Below are 21,382 nucleotides of genomic sequence, written 5' to 3'. Positions count from 1 at the left end.
GAGAAAAGATACCCTCAAAGCTACCTAGTTTTCTTATTTGAACCCTGCTGAATCCACAAAAACAAACAAAAACCCCGAAGGGTATTTTAGAAGTTGAGGCAGCAAAGAACAACTAATACTCGAATCTGAATAAAAGTTTGCTTTTTTCTGTGCTGATTCATAAAAATTAATTTAAATTTAGCATTGAAGACACCTAATATCACTCATTGAAACAAAAAGAATTGAGAGCTATGATTTTTGGTTTGAGAAGTTAAAGCAACATGAGAGCACTCTCTAGAGTTGCAGGCTTGGGGTTAGATTAGGCCAATGGTAGCGTTTCGGTGTCTGGGAAGCTTTGGAGGTAAGTTAAATTTCATACTCATAGTTGAAATTTATAAGTGATGGGAATAGTTTTAGTTTAGTGCTGTTTGTACACAGTTAATTCTGTTTAAGTTATGTGTTATATATGCACGTGTATATGTATGTACATGTTTTTTTTAGTTAATGGAAAAAAATTCAAACGTATACAAATATAGAGAGAATATAAGAAACCCCATGTACCTATCACTTGGCTTCCAACATTTTAACATCAGTTTAAGGCCAGTCTTATTTCATCCGTATTCCCACCTACTTTTCCTCTCACCCCTAGGTTATTTTAAAGCAAATCACAAGCATATGATTTTATTCACAAATATTTCAATATTTAAGAGACTTTAAAATAATGACCATAATACCTCCAAAATTAGAAAGAATTCCTAATTCATGTATCATCAAACATCTAATCAGTTTTTAAAATTTCCTAGTTGTCTATTTGTTAATAGCACTTTCATTTGAATAAGAATCCAAATAAACTGATGCATCGTGATTAGTTGATATGTCCATTAAATCTCTTTTAGATATTTTTTCCCTATTCTTTTCGCTTCTTACAGAGTTATAGTACAATTATCAGAAGTAAGCAATTAACATTGGTGCAATATTAGTTATAGTCAGGGAGCCTTATTCCTCCAGCTCCTTTTTTCGTTCTCAAGATTGCTTTGGCTATTCGGGGTCTTTTGTTTTTCCATACAAATTGCGAAATTTTTTGTTCTAGTTCTGTGAAAAATGCCAGAATTTCACCAGTTTTTACATTAATATTCTCTTTCTGTTCTAAGGCCTAATCTAGTATTACACGTTGGATTTGGTTGTTATGCTGCCTTAGTTTCCTCTAATGTGTGATAGTTCCTTAGTTTTTCCTTGTCTTTTGTGACATTAAAGCTTTTGAAGATTCCTGGTCTGTTATTTTCTAGAGTGTCTTTTTTAAAAAATTAATTAATTTATGGCTGCATTGGGCCTTTGTTGCTGAGTGCAGGCTTTCTCTAGTTGTGGTGGGTGGGGGCTACTCTTCGTTGTGGTGCGGTGGCTTCTTTTGTTGTGGAGCATGGGCTCTAGGTGCACGGGCTTCAGTAGTTGTGGCACGTGAGCTCAGTAATTGTGCCTCGTGGCTTTGGAGTGCAGGCTCAGTAGTTGTGGCGCATGGGTTTAGTTGCTCCGTGGCATGTGGGATCTTCCTGGATCAGAGGTCAAAGTGGTGTCCCCTGCATTGGCAGGCGATTCTTAACCACTGCGCCACCAGGGAAGTCCCTCTAGAGTGTTTCTTAATTGAGGTTTGTCTGATATTTTCTTATGCTTAGATTGAAGTTGTATATTACTGAGATGAATATTACAGAGATTAATACCCATCTCAGTGTGTAATTATCTGAGGGTCATGATATTAATATCATGGATTATTTTTAGTTTTCTTTATTGAAGTAACATTGGATTATAACTTCATATATGTTTTAAACATGTGTACATTGTATTTCTACTTCTCTATACACTACATTGTGCTCACCACCAAAAATTTAGTTTCCACCTGTAAACATACAGTTGATCCTCTTTACCCATTTCACCCTGCCCTGCCAACCCTTTCCCCTCTGGTTACCACTAATCTGTTCTCCGACCTATGTGTTTGTTGTTTCTGTTTTTTGTTTGGTTTGGCTTGATCGTTTATTTTGTTTTTTATATTCCATATATGAGTGAAGTCATATATTTCTTTCTCTGACTTATTTCACTTAGCATAATACCCTCAAGATCCATCCATGTTGTCACAAGGCAAGATTTCATCTCTTTTATGTCTGAATGGTTATACACACACACATACACACACACACACACGTCTTCTTTATCCATTCATCTGTTAATGGACACTTAGGTTATTTCTATATTTGGCTATTGTAAATAATGCTGCCATTAATATTAGGGGTGCTTATTTCTTTTTGAATTAGTGTTTTCATATTCTTTGGATAATACCCAGAAGTGGAATAGCTGGATCATATGGTAGCTCTGTTTTTTTGAGGAATCTCCATACTGTTTTCCATAGTGACTGCACCAATTTACATTTCTGCCAGTACAGTATGAGGGTTCCCTTTTCTCCAGATCCTTGCCAACACTTGTTTTTGACAATAGCCATTCTAACAGGCAAGATGTGATATTTCATTGTGGGTTTGATTTGCGTATCTCTAATTATTAGTGATGCTGAACATCTTTTCGTGTGTCTGTTAGCCATCTTTGGAAAATGTCTATTCAATTCCTCCTCCCATTTTTTAATCAGGTTGTTTGTTGAGTTATATGCCTTCTTTATGTATTTTGAATATTAACTCCTTATCAAATATGTTATTTGAAAATATCTTCTTCCATTTGATAGATTGTCTTTTCATTTTGTTGATGGTTTCCTTTGCTGTGCAGAAGCTTTTTAGTTTGATGTTCCATTTGTTTATTTTTGCTTTTGTTTCCCTTGCCTGAGGAGACATATCCAGAAAGATATTAGTAAGACTGATGTCAAAGAGTGTACTGCCTATAGTTTTTGTTTAGGAGTTTAATGGTTTCAGGTCTGATATTCAAGTCTTTAATCCATCTTGAGTTAATTTTGTGTATGGTATAAGGCAGGGATTCTTTTGCATGTGACTGTCCAGTTTTCCCAAGAGACTGTCCTTTCCCCATAGTATAGTTTTGGCTCCTTTGTCATAAATTAGTTGACCACATATAAGGGGTTTATTTCTGGGCTCTCAATTCTGTTCTGTTGATCTGCGTATCTGTTTTTCTGCTAACATGCTGTTTTGATTACTATAGCTTTGTAATACAGTTTGAGATCAAGGAATGTGATACCTCCAGCTTTGTTCTTTTTTCTCAGAATTGCTTTGACTATTTGGGGTCTTTTGTGGTTCCATTTGTATTTTAGAATTTTTGGTCTTATTTCTATGAACAATGTCCTTGGGATTTTGATAGATATTGCATTGAACCCATAGATTGCCTTAGGTAATGTGGACATTTTAACAGTGTTAGTTCTTTCAATCCATGAACATTGACTATCTTTCCATTTATTTGTGTCTCCACCAATTTCTTTCAACAGTGTCTTATAGTTTTCAGTGTATAGGTTTTTCACTTCTTTGGTTAAATTTATTTCTAGGTATTTTATTCTTTTTATTGTGATTGTAAGTGGGATTTTCTTTTTTCTTTAAGTTTGTGATGAATTTTGATGTGGATTAATTTTATGATGAAATATTTAATAAAGAGTATAAAATGATAAATACATGAATTAATAATGGAAAGGAAAAGCACATGTAACTTTTGTCTATAACATTTTTATGGGATTGTTTTCTTAATTTCTCTCTCTGCTAACTCACTGTTAGTGTTAGAAACACAACAGACTTCTTTTGTTGATTTTGTATCCTGCAATTTTACTTTGTTTATTATTTATAATAGTTCTTTGGTGGAGTCTTATGGGTTTTCTAAATAAAATGTCATCTGCAAATAGTGACAGTTTTACTTCATTTTTTGCAGTTTGGATGCCTTTTATTTATTTCTTGCCTAGTTGTTCTTGCTAGAACTTCCAATACTGTGTTGAGTAAGAGTGCTGGGAGTGGGCATCCTTGTCTTGTTCATGATTTTAGAAGGATCGTTTTCAGTTTTTTATCATTCAGTATGATGTTAGCTGTGGGTTTGTCATATATGGCCTTTGTTATGTTGAGGTATATTCCTTCTATACCCATTTTATTGAGAGACTTGATGATAAATGGGTATTGAATCTTTTCAGATCATTTTTATGCATCTGTTGAGATGATCATATGGTTTTTATCCTTCATTTTGTTAGTGTGGTGTATCAGGTTGATTGGTTTGATGATGTTGAACCATCCTTCATACCTGGAATAAATCCCACTTGATCATGGTGTATTATCTTTTTAATGTACTGTTGTATTGGGCTTGCTAATAATTTTGTTGAAAATTTTTACATCTATGTTCATCAGAGATATTGGCCTGTAATTTTCTTTTGTGTTGTCCTTGTCTGGTTTTGGTATTAGAGTAATGTTGGCCTCGTAAAGTGAGTTAGGAAGCATTCCTCCCTCTTCAGTTTTTTGGAAGAGTTTGCAAAGGATAGTTATCAAATTTTCTTTGAATGTTTGGTAGAATTCACCAGTGAAGCTGTCTGGTCCTGGACTTTTGTCTGCTGGGAGATTTTGATTAATGTTTCAATCTCTTAACTAGTGATTGGCCTATTCAGATTTGTTTTATTCAGTATTTAGTCTTGGAAGGTTGTATGATTCTAAGAATTTGTCCATTTCTTCTAGGTTGTCCAATTTGTTGGCATATTGCTGTTCATAATATTCTCTTATAATCCTTTGTATTTCTGTGCCATCCATTGTTATTTCTTATCTTTCATCTCTGATTTATCAGAGCCTTCTCTTTTTTCTTAGTGAGTCTAGCTAAAGGTTTATTGATTTCATCTTTTAAAAGAACCAGCTCTTAGTTTCATTGATGTTTTCTGTTGTCCTTTTAGTTTCTGTTTCATTTATTTCTCCCCTGATCTCTTTTATTTTCTTCTTTCTGCTGACTTTGGGATTTGTTTGTTCTTTTTCTCATTCCTTTAGGTGTAAGTTTATTTACTTGAGATTTTTTCTTGTTACTTGATGTAGGCCTATATTGCTATAAATGTTCCTCTAAGCACTGCTTTTGCTGTATCCTGTAGATTTTGGTATGTTGTATTTTCATTTCTATTCATTTTTAAATTTCCTCTTTGAGTTTTTCATTGATCCAGTAGTTGTTCAGTAGCCTGTTGTTCAGTCTCCACATATTTCTGATTTTACCAGTTTTCTTCTTAGAGTTGATTTCTAATTTCATACAACTGTGATCAGTAAAGATGCTTGATATGATTTCAGTCTTAAATTTATTGATCTTGTTTTGCATCCCAACATATGGTCTGTCCTTAAGAATGTTGCATGCCCACTTGAGAGGAATGTGTATTCTGCTGCATTTGGATGGAATGTTCTATAAAACCATATCAAATCAATCTGGTCTACTGCTTCACTTAAGGCCACTGTTTCCTTTTTGACTTTCTGTCTGGATGATTTATCTGTTGATGTAAGTGGGGTGTTAAAGTCCCTTATTATTACTGTGTTCCTGTCAATTTCTCCTGTTAGGTCTGTTAATAATTGCTGTATATATTTTGTGCTCCTATGTTAGGTGCATTTATATTAATAACTGTTAATGTCTTCTTGATGAAATATCTCCTTTATCATTATTAATGTCCATCTTTGTCTCTTGTTACCTTTTTTGGCTTGAAGTCTGTTTTGTCTGATGTGATTATGGCTATGCGTGCTTTCTTTTGGCTGCCATTTGCTTGTAGTATCATCTTCTATCCCTTCACTTTTGAGCCCAAGTTTGTCTTTAGAGCTGAGATGAGTCTCTTGGAGATAGAATATAGTTGGGTCATGTTTTATAATGCAGCTGTGCACTCTGTGTCTGAATTGGTGAATTCATTCCATTTACATTTAGGATGATTATTAATAAATGGGAACTTAGTATTGCCATTTTATGCCTTGTTTTCTGGTTGCTCTCTGTCTCCATTGTTTCTTTTTCCTTATGTTTCTGTCTGCCATTTTCCTTTGGTGGTCTTCTATGTTTTCTCAGTTTCCTCTTTTTCTATATTTTGTGTCTGTGTTCTGGATTTGTATTTTGTGGTTAACATGAGGTTTGTATAAAATGTCTCATAGGTAAAATACTCTTTTTTGTGATGACAGCATCTTGTCTTCATTTGCCTAAATGGGTTCTGTCCTTTTCCTCTCCCCTGCTGCCTTTGTTTTTGTTGTCTCAAATTATCCTTTTCTATATTGTGAGTTTGTTACCAAATTGAAGTAGCTATAGTTATTTTTGCTGCTTTTTTTCCTCTTTAACCTTTATTCTATAATAATATTCTAATATAGAGTTGAAATGTTCAGATTTATGACTTTATGCAGAGTTTTGTGTACTCTGGCCTTTTGTTTCTGGTAGAAGAGCTCCTTTCAGCATTTCTTGTAAGGCAGGTCTAGTGTTGATGAGCTCCCTCAGAGATGGGAAAGTCTTTATTTCTCCTTCATATCTGAATAACTTTGCTGGATAGAGTGTCCTTGGCTGACAGTGTTTATCATTGAGAATTTTGAGGTGATCATTTCATACTCACCTGGACTGTAGAATTTCTGGTGAGAAATCTGCTCATTTCCTAGTGGTGGTTACTTTGTCAGTTATCATACATTTTTCCCTAGCTGCCTCTAAAAATCTTTGTCATCGACTTTTGACAGTTTAAATATAGAATGTCTTGGAGAAAGTCCTTTTGCATTGAGGTAATTAGGTGTTCTCTTAGCTTCATGGACTTGTATATCCAGTTCCTTCCCCAGGATTGGGAAGTTCTCAGCTATTATTTCTTTAGATAAACTGTTTCCTTCTCCCTCCCTTCTCCTTCTGGGATACTCATTATCCTAATGTTGCCTTTCCTAAAAGAGTTGGATAGTTCTTAGAGAATTTCCTCTTTTTAAAACATATTTATTTATTAATTTTTATTGAAGAATAGTTGAATTACAATGTTATGTTAGTTTCTGCTGTATAGCAAAGTGAATCAGTTATACATATACATATATCCACGCTTTTTTAGATTCTTTTCCCATATAGGTTATTACAGAGTATTGAGTAGAGTTCCCTGTGCTGTACAGTAGGTTCTTATTAGTTATCTGTTTTATATATAGTAGTGTGTTTATCTCAATCCCAGTCTCCCAATTTATCTGTCCCTTCCCCCTTTCCCCCTTGGTAACCATAAGTTTGTTTTCTACATCTGTGACTCTATTTCTGTTCTGTAAATAAGTTCATTTGTACCATTTTTTTAGATTCCACATATGTGATATCATATATTTGTCTTTCTCTGTCTGACTTCACTTAGTATGACAAGCTCTAGGTCCATCCATGTCACTGCAGATGGCATTCTTTCTTTTTTATTTTTCAATTTTTTTGGATCTTCATTCGTTTTCTTCTTCTATCTATATTATTTATAGATTTCTGTCTGCAGGCTTACTAATTCTCTGTTCCATGGGGTCTGCTCTGTTTTTAGTGCTTTCTAATGCAGTCTTCATTTTGATTATTGAGTTCCTCATCTCCAGAATTTGTTTGGTTCTTTTACCTTTCAATCTTTTTGGTAAGGTATTCCTTCTTGTCATGAATTTTATTCCTGAGCTCATTTCAGAGTTTTCGTGAAGCTTGTTAGTTTCTTCGTGGCAGCTATTTTGACTTTTCTATCAGATCACAATATTACATGCCTTTAAGTTTGGTTTCTGGAGAATTGTCATTCTCTTTTTGTGATATAGTGTAGGGGTCCCCAACCCCCAGGCCACAGTCGGGTACCAGTCCACGGCCTGTTAGGAACCGGGCTGCACAGCAGGAGGTGAGTGCTGGGCAGGGGAGCGAAGCTTCATCTGTATTTACAGCTGCTCCCCATTGCTCGCATTACTGCCTGAGCTCTGCCTCCTGTCAGGTCAGCAGCAGCATTAGATTCTCATAGGAGCGTGAACCCTACTGTGAACTGCGCATGTGAGGGGTCTAGGTTGCGTGCTCCTTATGAGAACCTAATGCCTGATGATCTGAGCAGAGGCGGTGATGCTAGTGCTGGGGAGTGGCTGCAAATACCGATTATCATTAGCAGCGAGGTTTGACTGAACAGGGACCATAATAAATCAGTTGCTTGCAGACTCATATCAAAACCCTATCAGTGAGTGGCAAGTGACAATTAAGCTGCATCATATGGAGTAGACTGGAAATAAGCAACACACTTCAGGTGTCACTGTCTCCCGTCACCCCCAGGCAAGACCTCTAGTTGCAGGAAAACAAGCTCAGGGCGTCCACTGATTGTGCATCATGGTGAGTTGTACAATTCTTTCTTTATATATTACAATGTAATAACAGTAGAAATAAATGTAATGTGCTTGAATCATCCTGAAACCATCCCCATTCCCACCCAGCCCTGGTCCATGGAAAAACTGTCTTCCACAAGACTGGTCCCTGATGCCAAAAAGGTTGGGGACTGCTGATATAGTGTTACTGTGGTTCTTCATGGTACTTGATGACTTGTTCCTCTGCTGCTGCATTTGAAACAGCAAGCATCTTTCTTCTTTAAAGTTATTGGTTTTAGTTTTGGTTTTTAAATTTAATTCTAAGGATTCAACAGGTTAGAAATTAGAGTCCTTCCTTTTGTTTTCCAGTGGGTGACACTATGACACAAGTTTTTTGTTTTTCTTACCTTAGCTGCCTCTGGTTATATTTGAGAGTTGGCACTTTCCACCTTCTACCACCTGTCATAGGTGTTGCCAGTTGACCTTGTTGCTGCTTGTGCCTTGAGGGTTGTTGGTGCCTTGCTGCTGCGGTATTGCTGGCATTCCACCAGGGACACTGGGATGGTAAGCGCTTCTGCTGTGTCCAGGATCTCCCAAGCCACAGGCTCTGCTGCTGTGGGGGGAGGGGAATGGGGAGGAGCTGGGGCAAGGTTGCCTCTTCTGTGTCTGGGGTTGTCGTGTTTGCAGGCACCACTGCTCTGAGCAAGGGGTCAGAGTGGTGGGTGCCTCTGTGGCTGGAGGAATGTGGTCATAGGCCCCTCTGCTGCTGCTGCCCAATTACCATGGCCAGGAGTGCCAACGTGGCCAGGTGTCTGGAGTCATGTGTGCTACCTCCTCTGCTGTTACTGGGCTCCCTGGGGCTGTGGGCTCTGCTGCCACAACCAGGTAGCTGGGATTGCAGGCACTGCCTTTGCTCTTTTTCTGGTTCTGTCTTCTCTATGTGTTCTAGTCTACCCACCTTTAGATGTACAGATGTGTGGATCTCTGGCATCCTGATCTGTTGGGCAGAGGTACTTTTGTTGAGGGCAGATGTTTTAGTGGTTGCAGATTGAAGAGGAGAGACAAAGGGAGCATCTTATTTCACCATGATGTTTTCAGTATCACTTATTACTGGTAATGTTAATCTTGATCATTTGGTTAATGTGGTGTCTTCTAGGTTTCTCCACTGTAAAGTTATTTTTTCTTTATTAGCTCTAAGACGGGGGTTGTTTGTTTTTATAGCTTTTCATAGTCTGGATTCTGCTGATTGAATTTCCATAGTGATATTTAACGTATTCTGTAAATTGGGTTAAATGTAGAGGATATTCAGTGCAGATGGATTTTCTGTGTTAAGTACTTCCATCAGGAGGCCCATAATATCTGGTTGTTTCTCTTTTTGAGTTATTCCTTTAGTTTTTTAAGTCCCAAAGCTGGTTTAAAAAAATCTAGGACTTCCCTGGTGGCACAGTGGTTAGGAATCCACCTGCCAATGCAGGGGACACTGGTTCGAGCCCTGGTCCGGGAAGATCCCACATGCTGCGGAGCAGCTAGGCCCGTGCGCCACAACTGCTGAGCCTGTGCTCTAGTAAAAAAAAAAAAAAAAAAAATCTAATACAGTTCATTTTTATTCTTAAAAAAGTCTTTGCCTGCATTTTGCTAATACATTGCTTTAGAGGCAATTTTATTAGATGGACAGTTTATTTTTATCTTTTAAGTTAAAGTTATGTTATAAAAGATTCTATCTACTTAGTTTATTTTTATCTTTTAAGTTAAAGTCATGTTATAAAAGATTCTATCTACTTTGTTACCAGTAATTTAATGGTAATCAGTTGGATTCAGACTATAGACAAGTTTAATACATAAAGAATAAGAAAGTACAGTGAAGGCATAACTAGTCTCTTAAAATATTTCTAATTATTGTCACTGATAAGACTAGGTACTCTGGTAGTCTAGGTTCTCTGCCTTTTTAAAAACTCTAGTGAGAAAGAGAATTAGCAAGCCACACTTCAAGTTGTTACCATAGCATGAAGGGTAGTTTTTCCTGTTATAAGCCTTTCCTAACATCATATTTCTGTAGTTTACTGCTGTATTAGCTTCCTGGAGCTGCTGTAACAACTTAGCACAACTTGGTGACTTAAAACAACAGAATTTTATTCTCATACTGTTCTGGAGGCTCTGTGTCCTAATCAAGAAGTTGGAGGTTCTCAGGGAGAAACCATGCTTTGCTTCTCCTAGCTTCTGGTGGGTGAAGGCATTCCTTGATGTGTTGCCATGTCATTCCAGACTGTCTCCATCTTCACAACACCTTCTCCTCTGGTGTGTCTCATTTCTCTCAGCCTCTCCTTTATGAACATTTGTGATGGTATTTAGAGCCCACCAGGATAATCTCCTCAGCTCAAAGATTTGTAATTTAAATACATCTGCAAACCCTTTACCATATAAGGTAATATAGGTTTCAGGAATCAGGACTTGTTATCTTTGGAGGACATCATTCAACTTACTACACCTTCTCTCACCATACTCAAAGAGTCTTCCTTTGATGGCTTTCTGCTACCTGAGGAAGCACTGTGCATTCTTTTTGGTTCAAGAGATCAAATCATAGGAGTCTTCTAACTTGAGGAAAATTCTGGGATAGCTTTATTCTTAGAGGCTAGCATGACAAGCTTGAAACCAAAGGGTGCTGTAGCTCACATGAAATGTTTTTCTATTCTCTTTCTCCCTCTAGGGAGGTTTTCATGGCAGGGGATCTAGTCAGAAAATTAATATTATATTGCTGCTTCTCCCTATATCTGGACACATACAAATTGTCTTAAAGTTGTTGGGTTGTTTGTTTGTTTTACATTTTTCTTGTATCCTGTCAATAGAGGAATGTTGAAAGTGCATGGGGCAGACTGGTAGGCAATAGAGGGTGACAGCAGAGGGGAAGGGTGTTCTTTTTCCCTGCTGTGACAGTCTTTATACTCAAAATGTTCACTGATCATTCCCCTTAGATCTTTTTTTTTTTTTGGCATTTTATCAAACCAATATGGGCTTGAATTATCAGACTTTTAAAAATCGAGATATAATTCACATGTAGTTGGCCCTCTGTATCTGTGAGTTCCGCAATTACTAATACAGAGGGCCGACTATACTACACCATTTTTTATATAAGGGACTTGAGCATCCTTGGATTTTGGTATCCACAGGGGGTCCTGCAACCAATACCCTGTGGATACCAAGGGATGATTGTATAACATTGTATTAGTTTTAGGTCTACAACATAATGATTTAATGTATGTGTATATTGTGAAATGACTACCAGAATAAGTTGGTTAACATCCATCACCACACATTTACATTTTTTCTAGTGACGAAAATTTTTATTATTTACTCTTTAACAACTTTCAAATATACAATACAGTATTGTTAACTATGGTTACCATGTATACATTACATGCCAAGGACGTATTTATCTTATGACTGGAAGTTTGTACCTTTGGACTACCTTCACCCATTTCCTCCCTTCTCTGCCCAGCTCCCTCCCTCTATTAACTACCAATTTGTTCTCTGAATCTGTGAGGTTTTTTTTTTAAGATTCCTCATATAAGTGAGATTATACTATATTTGTTTTTCTATCTGACTTATTTCACTTAGCACAATGGCCCCATGTTGCAAATAGCTTAATGATATTCCTTTGTGTGTGTGCGTGTATATATATCGTATTATATATGGTATTATTTATGTAAAATCACATATACCACATTTTCTTTATCCAGGAAGAGACTGTCCTTTCTCCATTGTATAGTTGTGGCTCTTTTGTCATAAATTAGTTGACCACATATGCACGGATTTACTCCTGGGCTATTTCTGTTCCATTGACTGTTTCTGTTTTTTATTGCAATACCATACTGTTTTGATTACTAAAGCTATGTAATATAGTTTGAAAGCAGGAAGTGTAATGCCTCTTGCTTTGTTCTTCTTTCTCAAGATTGCTTTGGCTATTTTGTGGTTCCATACAAACATTAGTATTGTTTACTGTAAAATGCCATTGGAATCTTGATAGGGGTTACGTTGGATACATAGATTGCCCTGGGTAGTATGGATTTTAACAATATTCTAGTCCGTGAGCATGGAGTATCTCTTCATTTGTGCCTTCTTCCATTTCTTTCATCCATGTCTTACAGTTTTCAGTATACAGGTCTTTCAGCTCCTTGGTTAAATTTATTCCTAAGTATTTTATTCCTTTTGATCCAGTTGTAAATGGGATTGTCTTAATTTTTCTAATAGTTTGTTACTAGTGTATAAAAATACAGCTAATTTTTGTATATGGATTTTGTATCCTGTAACTTTACCTAATTGATGTATAAGGTTTTTTCTTGGAGTCTTTAAGGTTTTCTATGTATGTCATTTACAAATAATGACAGCTTTACTACTTTGTTTTATTTGGATGCCTTTTCTTTTTTTTTTCTTTTTGTTCTGATTGCTCTGGCTAGGACTTCTAGTAGTATGTTGAATAAAAGGGGCAATAGTGGACTTCCTTCTATCATTGCTGATCTTAGTGATGAAAAACTGAAAGCTTGTCCTCTGAGTATGATATTAACTGTGGGCTTGTCATGTATGGCCTTTATTATGTTGAGGCATGTTCCCTCTGTACCCAGTTGTTGAGAGTTTTCATAATTGAATTTGAATTTTGTCAAATGCTTTTTTGGCATCTAGTCAGATGATCATATGATTTTTATCCTTAGTTCTGTTAATGTGGTGTATCACATTGTTTTGCTGATGTTGAACCATGTCATCCCAGGGACAAATCACATTTGATCATGGTGTATGAACCTTTTTGTGTATTGTTATATTGGGCTTGCTAATGTTTTGTTGAGAATTTTTGCATTCATGTTTATGAGGAATATTGGCCTGTAATTTTCTTTTCTTGTTTGTTTTGTCTAGTTTCAGTATCAGAGTAATAGTGCTGGTCTTGTAAAATGAATTTGGAAGTATTCTCTTCTCTTCTGTCTTTTGGAAGGGTTTGAAAGGGATTGGTATTAATTCTTAAAATGTTTGGTTGAATTTATCAGTAAATCCATTTGGACTTATGTTTTCTGGGAGGTTTGTGATTACTGAGTCAATCACCTTGTTTCTAATTGGTCTGTTCAGATTTTCTATTTGTTCATGATTCAGTCTTACTTAGTAGGTTTTATGTTTCTAGCAGTTTATCCATTTCTTGTAGGTTGTCTAAATTGTTAATGGATAATTGTTCATTGTAGTCTCTGATGATCCTTTGCATTTCTGTGGGAACAGTTGTATTGTTCTCTTTCATGTCTAATATCATTTGAGTCTTCTTTCCTTAGTGAATCTAGCTAAAGGTATGTGTACTTGGTTTATCTTTTCAAAAAATCAGCTTAGTTTCATTGAACTTTTGTATTGTCCTTTCTTGTCTTTATTTATTTCTGCTCTGATCTTTGTTATTTTCTTCCTTCTACTAACTTTAGGCTTAGGTTTTTCTTTTTCTCGTTCCTTCAGGTATATAGTTAGGTTTTTTATTGAGGTGTTTCTTTTTTCTTAATGTAGTCATTTATCACTATGAACTTCCCTCTTAGAACTGCTGCATCCTATACGTTTTGGTGTGTTGTATTTCCATTTTTGTTTGTCTCAAGATATTTTTTGATTTCTCTTTTGATTTCTTCTTTGACCCATTGGTTGTTCAATTTCATGGTATTTAATCACCACATATTTATGAATTTTCCAGTTTTCTTTCTGGAATTGATTTCTAGTGTAATAATACCATTGTGGTTGGAAGAGATGCTTGATGTGATTTCGGTCTTCTTAATCTGTGTCCTAACATAAGATCTATCCTGCAGAATGTGTCATGTGTGCTTAAGAAGAATGTGTACTATGCTGCTTTTGAATGAAATGTTCTGTAAAAGTTTGTTAAAGTGCATGTTACACCAGATGGACTTGAATGTTTTCTTACTGATTTTCTGTCTGGATTATTTGTACATTGATGAGAGTATGGTATTAAAGCCCCCTACTATTATTGTAGTTCCTGTCTCTCTCGTTAGATCTGTTAATATTTGCTGCATACATATTAAAAATGTCATTCTTTTTTGGAGGGACCCCCTTTTCATTATACAGTGACCTTCCTTGTATCTCTTTTTGTCTTTGTCTTAGTCTGTTTTATCTGATGTAAGTATAGCTACCCCAGCTTTCTTTTGGTTTCCACTTGCATGGAATATCTTTTTCCATGTGTCTGTTTGTGTCCTTAAAGCTGAATTGAGTCTCTTGTAGGCAGCATATAGTTATGTCTGTTTTTTTAATCCATTCAGCTACTCTGTGTCTTTCAATTGAATAATTTAGTTCATGACATTTAAAATAACTGTTGATAGATATGGACTTACTATTGACAGAGAAGCAAAAGCTGAAAGAGTTCATCACTATTAGACCAGCCTTACAAGCTTCTTTCATAGAGATACTGACAACCTGTGGCAGGGTAATGGGAGCATGCCAGGATGGTGCCCACCTATTTGCAGATCCTCAGTGCTGGGTTGGGGTTTATGGGGAGATTGTGTCTCAGCCTCTGTTACCTTTTTCAGTGTGGATTTTTAAAAATTTACCCAATATGTAAGAGTCGTGCAGCTAGTTTCTGGATTTTTTTCAGAGGAAATTGTTCTATGTATAGCTGTAGATTTGGTGTGTTTGTGGGAAGAGAAGAGTTCAGGAGCCTCCTTTGTTGTCATCTTGAACTGGGACCTCCTCCTCACACTTCTGTGTGAAATGCATTTCTAGTTTTCTCAAGAAACATAAGAATTTAAGATAAGCATTAGATTGTTACCTTAATTATTATAAATTATACCCCAGTGAAATGTTCTAGAATTTTGTATACTTAAATTTTTAAGTGTAAAATTATGAAAATTTCCAAAATATAGGAAGAAAATTGTATAAAGTACATTCATATATCCACCACCCAGATTTAACACATACTGACATTTTACAGTATTTGCTTAAGTCAGTCTTTTAAAAAGCAAATAGAACACTAAAAGTACAGCTAAAACTTTACCCCAGTCTTTGCCTCGTAAAACAAGGAAGGGGGAAATCAGTATCCTGACATTGGTGTCTGTTGTTTCCATGCTTGTTTTCATACATTTTGAACATATGTATATAACTCTAAAGAATATATATTTTCTATACATATGGTCATACTATATAAGTTTCTTTTAGGATTTTTACTTTATGGGTCCTTTTCAACAATCTGACTACTGTATGCCTAGGTGTGGCTTCATTTTGTATTTATCTTGCTTGGAGCTTGCTAAGCTTTTTGAACCTGTACATTTAGTTTTCAAAACAAATTTTTGCCTCATTGTCTTCTGGAATTCCATTTAAACACAGTTTTGACATTGTCCCACAGATAACTGATCTTAAGTTCATTTTTTTAACATCTTTATTAGAGTATAATTGCTTTACAGTGGTATGTTAGTTTCTGCTTTATAACAAAGTGAATCAGCTATACATATACATATGTCCACATATCTCTTCCCTCTGGCATCTCCCTCCCTCCCACCCTCCCTATCCCACCCCTCTAGGAGGTCACAAAGCACTGAACTGATCTCCATATGCTATGTGGTTGCTTCCCACTAGCTATCTATTTTACGTTTGGTAGTGTATATATGTCCATGCCACTCTCACTCTCCCAGCTTACCCTTCCCCCTCCCCATATCCTCAAGTCCATTCTCTAGTAGGTCTGCATCTTTATTCCTGTCTTGCCCCTAGGTTCTTCTGACCAATTTTTTTTTCTTTTTTTAGATTCCATATGTATGTGTTAGCATATGGTATTTGTTTTTCTCTTTCTGACTTACTTCACTCTTTACACTAGGTCCATCCACCTCACTACAAATAACTCGATTTCCTTTCTTTTTATGGCTGAGTAATATTCCATTGTATATATGTGTCACATCTTCTTTATCCATTCATCTGTTGATGGACACTTAGGTTGCTTCCATGTCCTGGCTATTGTAAATAGAGCTGCAATGAACATTGTGGAACATGCCTCTTTTTGAATTATGGTTTTCTCAAGGTATATGCCCAGTAGTGGGATTGCTGGGTCATATGGTAGTTCTATTTGTAGTTTTTTAAGGAACCTCCGTACTGTTCTCCATAGTGGCTGTATCAACTTACATTCCCACCAACAGTGCAAGAGTGTTCCCTTTTCTCCACACCCTCTCCAGCATTTATTGTTTGTAGATTTTTTGATGATGGCCATTCTGACCAGTGTGAGATGATATCTCATTGTAGTTTTGATTTGCATTTCTCTAATGATCAGTGATGTTGAGTATCCTTTCATGTGTTTGTTGGCAATCTGTATATCTTCTTTGGACAAATGTCTGTTTAGGGCTTCTGCCCATTTTTGGATTGGGTTGTTTGTTTTTTTGTTATTGAGCTGCATGAGTTGCTTGTATGTTGTGCTTCATTTGCAAATATTTTCTCCCATTCTGAGGGTTGTCTTTTGGTCTTGTTTATGGTTTCCTTTGCTGTGCAAAAGCTTTTAAGTTTCATTAGGTCCCATTTGTTTATTTTTGTTTTTATTTGTTTCTCTAGGAGGTGGGTGAAAAAGGATCTTGCTGTGGTTTATGTCTGCCTATGTTTTCCTTTAAGAGTTTGATGGTGTCTGCTACAAAAAAATCACACAATTTGTATGTAAACACAAAAGACCCCGAATAGCCAAAGCAATCTTGAGAACGAAAAATGGAGCTGGAGGAATCAGGCTCCCTGACTTCAGAATATACTACAAAGCTACTGTAATCAAGACAGTATGGTACCGGCACAAAAACAGGAATATAGATTAAGTTCATTTTTTAATAGTTTTTCACTTTCAGGTTGGATAATTTCTACTGACATACTTTCAAGTTCATTGAATCTTTCTTTTCTCATCTCTAGTATGCTGTTAAACCCATTCAGTGAGGATTTTTAAATTTCAGATAACTGCATTTTAGAGTTCTAGAGTTTTCTTTTGGTTCTTACAGTTTCTCATTTTCTGCTGAGAGTTCTCATCTATGCATTTATTATGACATTCTTTCTCTTTTATGTATTTGAACATAAATAATAACTGCTTCAGAATCCTTTGCTGCTAGTTTTAATGTCTGAACCATTTCTGGCATTGCCTTTTCTCTTGATTATGGGTCACATTTTCTGTATCTTCATGATTCTTGTAATTTTGGATTTTTTTCTGGACACTGTGAATGATAGATACATTGTAGAGACATTATTCCACTGTGTTCTTCCAAAGTGTATTAATTTTTGTTTTATCAAGCAGTTAACTTGGCAGAACTCAGATTCCAAACTCTGTGTCCCCCTTGACAAAAAGTGTCTATTTAGTTCTTTTTGCCTTAGCTGGGCTTTAGTCTGTCATGAGCATGCTTAGTTAAGGGGTTAGCCAGAGATTTTGGCAGAGTTTATTTGCAGAATTTGGGGTTCCCCTTTTGTAGTTCTTTTTCTGAGATTTCCCTTTCTTACTTTCCAGTTGCTGCTGTTCTCCCACACACTGTGCTCTGAGTCCTCAGTAACCTTGCAGCACCAACTGGCATCTTCCCTCGGAAAAAATGCCATAAAAGTGGCAGTCTAACCCTGTGTTCCCTGCCATTCTCCATTCTGTCAGCTCCTTTCTGATTTGGTTGCTCTCCAGTGTCTTGGGATTGTTGTTTGATTATATTTTGTGTAGACTTTATGTTATCTGCAGGAGGGTTGGTTTGATAGAAAGTACCGCAGTATTAATGGGAGTAGAACTCCTTGCATAGCTTTTTTTTTTTTTTTTTTTGCAGTACGCGGGCCTCTCACTGTTGTGGCCTCTCCTGTTGCGGAGCACAGGCTCTGGACCCGCAGGCTCAGCGGCCATGGCTCACGGGCCTAGCCGCTCCGTGGCATGTGGGATCTTCCCAGACCAGGGCACAAACCCGTGTCCCCTGCATTGGCAGGTGGACTCTCAACCACTGCGCCACCAGGGAAGCCTCACTTTAGCCATTTTTAAGTGTACCACTCAGGGGCATTGATTGCATTTACAGTCTTGTTCATCGGTTACCACTGTCTATACCCAAAACTTTTTCTTACCCAAACAAACTCTGTGCCCCAAAAGCAGTACATCCCCACTCCCTCTCCCCAAGCCCCTGGTGTCCTCTTACACTTTTGTCTCTATAAATTTGCCTGTTCTACATATTTCACATGAGTGGAATCCTGCAATATTTTTTTTTGTGTGTCTGGCTTATTTCTGTTTTAGCATAATGTCTTCAAGTTTCATCTGTGTTGTAGAATGTATCAGAATTCTTTTGAAGTGTGAATAATATTCCATTGTATGTTCACACTACATTTTATTTATCTATTCATCTGTTGATGGATATGTTTCCACATATTGGCTGTTGTGAATAATGAATGCTGTTATGAACATGGATGTACAAGTATCTGTCTGAGTTCCTACTTTGATTTATTTGGGGTATATACCTGTAAGTGGAGTTGCTGGATCAGATGGTAATTCTTTAACTTCTTGAGGAACTGCCAAACTGTTTTCCACAGTGGCTATACCATTTTATATTCCCACTAGCAATGTACAAGTTTCCAGTTTCTAAAAATTCTCACCCATGTGTTATTTTCCTTTTATTTATTGTCTATTATTATAGTCATCCTAGTGGGTATTAAGTGGTTATCTCATTGTGATTTGGATTTTCATTTCTCTAATGACTAATTATGTTGAGTATCTTTTCTAATGACTAATTATGTTGAGTATCTTTTCATGTCCTTGTTGATGGTTTATATATCTTTGGAGAAATGTCTACTCAAGTCTTTTGCCCATTTTTTGAGTTGTCTTTTTATTGTCTTGACATATTCTGGTTATTAAATGCTTATCAGACATAGTTTGCAAATATTTTTTCCCATTCTGCAGTTTCTTTTCACTCTGTCTTCTGATGCACAAAAGTTTTTGATTCTGATGAAATCCAATTTATCTAGTTTTTCTTTTGTTGCTTATGCTTTTGGTGTCGTATCTTAGACTTGTTGCCAAATCCAAGGTCATGAAAATTTACCCGTTTTCTTCCAGGAGTTTTATGGTTTTAGCTCTTATGTTTGTTTTTCATCCATTCTGTGTTAATTTCTGTATATGGTGGGAGGTAGGGATGCAACTTTACTCTTTTGCATGTGGAAATCCAATTTTCCCAGCAGTATCTGTTGAAGAGATATTTCTTTCCCCCATTGATGGACTTGACACCATTGTCAAAAGTCAGTTGGCCATATATGTAAGGGTTTATTTCTGGATGCTCAGTTCTATTCCATTAGTCTCTATATATCTACCCTAAAGCCAGTAAGTTTTGAAATTGGGAACTGTGTATGCTCCAACTTCGTTTGTTTCTTTTTCAAGATTGTTTTGGCTCTTCAAGGCCTCTCACATTTTCATATGAATTTGAGTATAAATTTTTTTAACTTGCATTTTGGATTCTGATTATTTTAGAGATTTATTCATGTTAATACAGACATTTAATTACTTAATGGATTATAAAGAAGTGTCTATAAACACTTTATTAATAAACAATGTTTTGCTTTTATAAGGAATGCCACAATGAACATTCTTTGAATGCCTCTTGTCCCCATGTTGTAAAGTGTCTTTAGGACAGTAGTTCTCAACCTGGGCAGTTTTGCTTGCAAGGAAACATTTGGCAGTCTTTGGAGACATTTTTGATTATCAAGACTAAGAGGAGGGGTGCTGCAGGCATCTAGTGGGTAGAGACCAGGGACACTGTTAAGCACCCTACAATGCAAAAACAGATTCCCACCCACCCTATTACAAAGTATTATCCAAATTACACACTTTGTTAATAGTACTGAGGTTGAGAAACTGTGCTCTGGGGCATATACTTAGAAGTGGAATTTATAAAGCCCTAGGGTGTGTGCAGTTTTTTAGTATTATATGAAATGGGTTTCTGTAGAATGTGACAAAGATATTATTTCCAATTCAAATAAAGGTTTGGAATATCTGAAATTAAAGTTTCTTTGGTGATGCTGGTATCTAACAAACAGTTATAAGCAATTTAATTATCTTAAACCAGATACAATAGCAGCATTATCCAGAGTTAACTAATTTGTTTACTTACTCAGAGGGTGCACATAATTTAACTTCATGAACTGAAATACACTGGTACTTCCTGCCTGATTAAAAGAATGAGAGAAAAAGTAGTGTGAAAAATGTAGAATTTTTTTCTGGCAAAGATGGTTGTTAAATATTGAAAGCTTAAAGGTTTGAAAATTTTTTCTAAGTGTGATTTAAATTCGTTTTTAAACTGAAGACAGGGGAATGAACCTAAAGAATTTTGAGACCCACTTTTAAGCCTATATGACCCATGACTCCCCCTTTGAAAATCTGATGAAAGTTATGGCCCCAGAACTATGTGCATGTTTGTGTACATACAATTTTGCGGTGGTTTATGCATGCTCCTGAAGCCCGTTCATGGACCACTCCTACCTGCCTTGAACCTTCTAGATTTCCAGATTCAGGACTTTGGTAATAAAACTCTTAAAGTGCTAAAAATAAGATATATGTATGTGAAACTATCACTGAATAGTAAAGACACAGCTCTATATTGTTCGTGTCTTATTTGCCAAATGCACAAGACTCAGTGATAGGATTCTTTAAGTTCTTCAACATTAAATGAATGAATAAATGAATGAATACAGATCTCATTTTAATATCTATAACCTTCAATTTTTTTTCTTTTTACTAGGCATATGCAGCAGTGCTATGGCAACAAGCTAATGAAAACAGACAAAATTCAACTGAAAAAGCATGTTTTGGAATCTCCCTACCAGAAGAAAGACTTAATGACTTTCGTGATGAACAAATTGGACAGTTGCAGGAGCTGATGCAAGAAGCCACTAAACCCAATAGGCAGTTTAGTATTACTGAGTCCAGGAAACCAAAATTTTAGTCTATACAATAAAGTTTAACAAAGCACTTCAAATTCAGAGCCCCTTATTTTAACTATCATTGGTTTTGAAATTTTATTTCTTAAGCTTTTAGGTTTTGAGAATGCCTGGTGTTAATGAAATATTCTTTTATCTGGGGATGAATGCTCTTTGTAATATACAGATCAGGATCATAAGTGGATGAAACTTTACATTATTGAAGTAACAGCACTTGCTGGATAGGATTTGTGTTTTGGATTGAACAAGAAAGAATGGCTCTAACATGGAGAAGCTTGTGAAATTTTGCCAAAAAT

General features: G+C 36.2%; 1 protein-coding gene across 3 annotated transcripts in view; it reads left to right on the top strand.

The window, feature by feature from the left end:
* The window catches only part of SDHAF3 (succinate dehydrogenase complex assembly factor 3), a 71,390-nt gene extending 50,273 nt beyond the window's left edge, over nucleotides 1-21,117 (top strand). For all 3 annotated transcript variants that reach the window (XM_024767095.1, XM_024767094.1, XM_024767093.1), the window contains one exon: nucleotides 20,888-21,117. In XM_024767095.1, the coding sequence (XP_024622863.1) occupies nucleotides 20,888-21,091 (204 nt within the window). In that variant the 3' untranslated portion in view covers nucleotides 21,092-21,117. The remainder of the gene's footprint in view (nucleotides 1-20,887) is intronic.
* The last annotated feature ends 265 nt before the right edge of the window (nucleotides 21,118-21,382 follow it).

Source organism: Neophocaena asiaeorientalis, unplaced genomic scaffold (genome assembly GCF_003031525.2).
Source record: "Neophocaena asiaeorientalis asiaeorientalis breed wild unplaced genomic scaffold, Neophocaena_asiaeorientalis_V1.1 scaffold70, whole genome shotgun sequence".
In the NCBI taxonomy this organism is placed as follows: Eukaryota; Metazoa; Chordata; class Mammalia; order Artiodactyla; family Phocoenidae; genus Neophocaena; species Neophocaena asiaeorientalis.
This window is presented reverse-complemented; position numbering and strand designations above follow the sequence as displayed.